General features: G+C 27.2%; 1 protein-coding gene across 1 annotated transcript in view; it reads right to left on the minus strand.

Annotated features, from left to right (window-relative positions):
* Positions 1 to 584: 584 nt before the first annotated feature.
* LOC106677614 (EGFR adapter protein) overlaps positions 585 to 6,830 on the minus strand; it is a gene marked incomplete at its 5' end in the record, with an annotated part of 690,819 nt that continues 684,573 nt past the window's right edge. The window contains 1 exon segment of the mRNA XM_067046493.1: positions 585 to 6,387. Coding sequence (XP_066902594.1) covers positions 6,178 to 6,387 — 210 coding nt within the window.

Consider the following 6,830-nt stretch of genomic DNA (forward strand, 5'->3'; position numbering starts at 1 on the left):
CAATCTACTTCATACCATCCACTATCTTCTTTCAATATTTTGTATTTAGTTGTATTTTATTAATTGCATGATTAGCTTTATTGCTAGAAATTAATTTATATTGTACTGTTGTAGCTTATAAATTATAGCAGCCTCCACAGGTCTCTAATAAACAAAAGTGTAACTAACTCAGATTTTATTTATTTTTATCATTTCTGGATATTATTTTGGCATAGATTGATATACTTTCATAATAAAGTACAAACTGATGCTATTAGTCTTGTAGATTTAACTTAATACAATTACACTGGCTTGTACTTTAGTACTTTTAAACTTCTGTAATATCACTAATAGTCTTCCCTATTATGAAAAAAAATAAGTATTAGTGCAATTACCATGTTGTTTCTATACTTGTACTCTGAACTAATACTAATTAGCTCATTATGAAACAGGGCCCTGGTCGTACCATATAGGATGTACTTTTCTAAATAAATAAATTTTAAAAAAATAAATAAAAATACTACTTATTAAATTATTTGGCTTATGTTAAAACTCAAACTTTTTTTTTTTTTAAAAAAGTAAGGATAAAATAAAATTCACAAATAATTGCTTCAACTTTATATTAATTAAAATAACATTCACATAGGTTTTTCGTTTTAATTATGGATTAAATAAATTTTCCCCAAAGCTAAAACATTTTAATATATATATAACACAGACATTACTGACTAGTGGGACCTAGTGTCATTGGTCTAATAATTCTCAATATTTTTTTTTTAATTTTTCTTCATTAACAAAATACTTTTTACATGCGATTTTATAATACAATAAGTACACATAGCCTGTCGTAAGCTATTTTTTAAACATTATTTCAATTTTATACAATTATATAAGCATTACACATATATATATATATTTTTTATTGTTTTATGAATTAATAATAAAATCAATATTCGATCAACAGCAATAAGTATAAACTTTGAAACACTTACACACTATCATGTAATGACAATAACTGACGAAGGAATAACAGCTGAGTTATATGAACTTGCAAAATATCTGTTCACTCTTAACCACTACTATTACAAAATTGTAAAAAAAAAGAAAAAAAATGGTAAAACTATCAAATAATTGTGACTTTAAATACATCAAAACTAATTTCAACAAATTAAACTGTTTTTTATTTCTTGTAAAGAAAAATCTACATATTACCCTTCGTCATTCATGTATTATTCATTAAAAACCTGTATTTTTCTTGACGAAATCTGCAATTTATGCTAACAGCTGCTCGTGCAGATGTTGAAGTAATTTTATGGTCTTACATAAATCGAAATCGACAATCCATATTAAAGATGAGCTGGTTTTGGTTTTTAGAAGGCCACAAGTAGATATTTGATAGTTTTACAAAAAAACAATATATACTTAGCTTCATGATATTACATTAGTACTTTAACAATAAGCGGACATGTAACTCTATAATGCATAGATTAACCATATTAAAATTGTTATTGAATCAATATGAATAGTCTATGTTAAAATATTAATAAAACATTTACAGGAATGTTTATGACAGTTTGTACATGTTTTTAGATAATTACAAACCCCTTTAGCCTGGTATCCTTTTAAATTACTGGTAAATATAGTTTTTCACATCTCAAATTCATTTCTGATTCAAAGACTTTTGGTAATATAATATTTTCTGACAGATAATACAAACATTTTTCATAGTTTTGTTTTTGTACCCTTAATTATGTATTAGGTTATAATGGATTAGAACAAGACATAAATACTAACATCAGCTAGAACAAATAGTCCCAATTCAAATAAATTAAACCATATCAAAACCAGACAAAAGAGGTTTTTAAAATTTACAGTAAGTTATATCAACTACTGCATTTTAATATTTTATCAGTTTTTAAGGGAATTTATTGTTGTTAGAAAATTGAAATTATTAACAAGTTTTCAAGGAGTACAAAAATGATAAACATCTAACCATCATGAGAATTTCAATCCTTGTACAAAGTCTAACAAATCACAGAGAAATAAATTCTCAAAGAATGGAACAATAAAAACGTCATCTCGCTTTGAACAAACACTGTGAAGAAATTGTTTACAGATGCTATTCAAATAATTATGAAATGGATTTGCACTCTAATTCATCCTGTGATAAAGGTAGGGCTGGCCTAACATATTCCAAAATCAATATTGAACAAGTAATGTGGCCATTATATCATTGGCTATGGTCTTCAAATATGGAGGTAAGCGTTGGAAGCAAATATTTGCCAAAGCATGACTGGGTATAAGTGAAGTTAATAAAACCAAAGAGATTCTTTAATATTTTATATATTTATAAAAAAAAAATCTATACCACTACAACCCATGAAGGTAACGTAAAAATACTGTTACTTGACCAATGGATGTGCTAGGAGGTGATTTGATCATAAGCATGCTCAACCACCAGATTTAAACCCATTAAGGGTACCCACTTCATGAGGCTGGATTGACTCAAGGGGGCTCCCGAACCCTCAAGACTGACTCACAACAATCTAGGTCCTTGGACATAGCAATTGAACAGTACCTGTCCAATGATTTAAAAAAAAAAAGGAGAGAAGGAAGTGATTTTTTAGTAAAATATTACATATTACTGTAATTATCTATCATTAAAATTGTAATTTTTGGAGTTTTTTTTTTATTTATTCAATGTTTATTATTTATTCAGGTTTTATAAACAGTTTTGGAATTATAACCTTTTTGAATAAGTTAAAAAAAAATATGTATATATCAGGCATGTCAAATCACAGGCATTCCCATTACAATCTGGCTTCTAAGATCAATACAAGACTTTCTTGTAGAATCATCAATAATATTGGTCTGAGATTTTATTAATTATTTTGCTTTTTAGTTTATACAATGTGATAATTTAATTATACTTTAAACGAGCTTCTTGAATGATTCAGAAGATGTATAGGTTTCAAATTACTCAAAAACTTAATAAAGCAGAAGTGAAACGAGTTACAAAACCGAGCAAATTTCTGTTAAAATATGTTTTTTTATTTTAATTTTTAAGAGAATTTAATTGCCTATCAAATACCTATATAAAAATGCTATTTTAAAAATGGAGGTTTATTTAACTTTTTCATATAGATGTATACGAAATAATTAAAGCTTAGACGAAAAAACATTTTATGTTAAGTGCCAAAACTATTTTTAAAAAAAAACTGCTTTAAATACTCAAAACATACTTGTTTTTAATTATATTATTTCAAAATTTTTTGAGACAAGGTAATATTTATTAAATAAATCCATATTATATCCAAATCAGTCTCAACACTTTATTTATTCATTAGTCCAACGTTTCGGTCTTTCTAGCCATCTTCAGGGACATCTTCAATACAAAAATCCTTCTCACATTAACTTATAATTTCTATTTGCAGGCTATTCTGCCCAGGTCATTTTCTTTATTTAAAGTTCAAAACCTCTTAATTTAAAATTTAAAAACATTAACATTTATTTTTTCTACAAGATTATCCACAGTATAATAATATAATTAATATGGTATGGTGTTTTATACTGTGGATAATCTTTTAGAAAAATAAATGTTAATGTTTTTAAATTTTAAATAAAGAGGTTTTGAACTTTAAATCAAGAAAATGACCTGGGCAGAATAGCCTGCAAATAGAAATTATAAATTAATTTGAGAAGGATTTTTGTATTGAAGATGTCCCTGAAGATGGCAAGAAAGGCCGAAACGTTGGACTAATGAATAAATAAAGTGTTGAGACGGATTTGGATATAAAACTGATTTATTTAATAAATACTTGTTTTTGCTAGATTATTTGAAATTATTGTTCGGAACTAAACATACAAATAGCAAAACTTTCAATGACAAAGGAATTTTGCTTTAGAATTTATTAAGGGAATATTTTTTCTTGAGCAATGGTTCAGTTTTGATGCGATCGGTATCACATTTACTGGTAGTTCTTTTTTCCCTGGAACCAAATTATTTGCCATAGCCATAGATTCTACCTTCCCATTAGAACCCCATACTGTTGGAAACAATTTCTATAATTAATTAGGATAAATAGGGAGTGCAAAACCTACAATGAAGTACGAACTCGCTTACTGAGAAGTTTTAGTCATAAATGATCACAGTATTTATTTAAATCTTTAAAGCGAGACATCTATAACACCTATTTAAAATAATCCATGAAAGGTTAGGACCAAAATTTAAAAAAAAATTTACAATTTTAACCTTAAATTAGTCTTATTTACATTATTCAACAAATTATATAAATTATGTGCAATGACAAGGCTGATAAAAATTATCTTATCACATTACATTGAAATGTTAATTTCTATCAAAGAAACTAATTATCATTTTTAACTATAAAAATAATAAAAGATTATACAAGTGCTAGGTTACTTGCATAACAGAAATTAACTATTGGAATAAAATTAGAACATCTAGGTAACTCATTCCAATCAGGGATATTTTCATCTTATAAAATGTGTTTTTCATATTACAACTCAAAATGTTTTCAAATAAATAAAAAATAATAATAATAATAAATGTTTAATTTAATAATATGACAAAAATATACAGTGAAATCCATCCGATCTGGGACTACTTTGCAATGGAAGTTCCGACCAGCAATATAAAGAATAATGTATTTCTTAATCCTTACAATAGAATTAATAGTACACATAAAACTTTAATAAAAGGGGAAAAAAATAACAGTAGGAAAATATATATGCCACAGTTTTCAATCAAGATTTTCTGTTTTTTTTTTATATAAAAACACTTAAAAATAAGTGTTTTAATTATGAACATTTAGAAAATCAAAAGTTAACTAGCATTTTTGAGTAGGTATGCATATAGATTTCTGCAGGGGTTATAAAAAAAAAATGTTTAATTTAAACTAAACCAATATAGAATACACATGTAAATATTATGTTTTTCCAATAATGAATACCGTCTTTGGAACTCCCACGTGTATTAAATGCATCCCACTCCGTAACAGGTATATTTTTTAGATTATTTATACATTCGAGGAGTTTCACTGCTAAAATTTGAAAAAATTGTTCATTATTTGAAAAATTTTATGATGATACTAGAAAATTTCTTTCTTGTATTGATTTTAAGACAACATAGCACATATGAACCAAATGCAAACTTATATGTATAATAATGAGAATATTGTATATTGTTTAATTGTTTTGAGTGATATATTTTCCTATCATGTTAGACACAACAGAAAAATTATTATTATCTCTATAACTTACAGAAGTATTAATGTTCTAGTATCTTTATAAAAAAAATTTAAAATTTAAGTGTTAACTTATATGAATAATTCTCAAAAAATGGGCAATATCCACGTTACACTAGAATTAAATGGTTTCCAAAGATACTTTAAATTCATGATGGTTTTAATATAATCTAGAGAAACCAAAAAACAGCATGATTTTAGTGACCACTAAGACTCTTGAACGCATGTGAACCCTAAAAGTTCTAATCAAGACACTGGCCACCACTTTCACTCGCATTACTATTGCACAAGTCAGCGGGAAATGAAAAATAACAGATGAGTATTTTGAATTAACATTGTCATGACTTGAAATAGTTGATGCCATTTTCTTTAAAAAAAAAAAAAAAAAAAAATGGTTTGCATTTTGATGTGATTAATTAGTATTATATTTATGAAATAAAACCATAAAAATTAATAATTGGAAAAATAATTCAACTTAAATGAATTAAATTTAACCATTGACTATTTTTGACCTAATAAATAATGGTTGCATAAAATTGCAAAAGAGCTAATCTAAAAAGACAGATTTTTTTATTTTATGTTTTTAGTGGTCGGTTTTTTGTCAAAAATTGTCCATTGTTTGAGAATCAACCATTTTTAAATTAAAGTTGTTACTTTCCTTTTTTTTACTTCAGAAAATTTGATTTTAATTTCAATATACAACCACTTCCAAACAAGATGTGATTTAAACTAAACAAATTGTGATATTTCAAGTTTTATCAAGTAAGATAAATAACAAAATTCATTTCAGTCGTTTCTGATAAATCACTACTCTAGTAATCACAACTAGACAGAATATCATAATCACGGATGAAAGAGGAAACTTCCCTCATGAAACTAATTTACATTCCTCGCACTCTTAACAAATATAGTTTTAGCTATGACTATGACTTCAGACGTTGAGGTCTGCCATCATTCTCCTGAAATCGGCGAGGGTATTGTAGTCGGGGTCTGAGTCAATATCGGCAAAGTCCCTCCTCGTATCTTGCTGGGAGTACGTAGGGTTGTAGCGTGACAATGACAAAGGGCACGGCAGTAGCTCAGGCATCACTGAATGGTGGGTGATGAGGGCTGTCAATGTTCGGAACTCTTTAGTAAATCCCTGAAACAAAAAAAAAAATTATTTTATTAATTAATTGTAACTTAGTCATAATGGATATATTAAAAATAATGAAATTATAAATGAGGCCTATAAAAAATTATGAGGACCAAGGGTATAGACCTATAGAGCAAATTTAGAATATTGTGTAGCCTTGTTATGATTGATAATACTAAACTTTTCATCTTCGAAATGCATCAAGAATAGAGATAAATCAAAAAAGTCGCTTGGAGCCCAATTGGTTCTTTGGTGGATTATTCAATTTTCAGAAGAGGAACCAACAGGGTCGACTCATGGCTACAGTGTAACAGAAAATAATTATTAGCCCAGCAGGATTTGAACCCGGGTCCTTGGTTTTAGTAGCGTAGTGCCTTTCCACAGTGCCACCGTGCTCACTAAAGTATCTTTATGACATTTATTTACTGTTAATGGCATATATATATATA

This window comes from Halyomorpha halys, unplaced genomic scaffold (genome assembly GCF_000696795.3).
Source record: "Halyomorpha halys isolate HHAL.00 unplaced genomic scaffold, Hhal_1.1 Scaffold105.1, whole genome shotgun sequence".
Taxonomy (NCBI): Eukaryota; Metazoa; Arthropoda; class Insecta; order Hemiptera; family Pentatomidae; genus Halyomorpha; species Halyomorpha halys.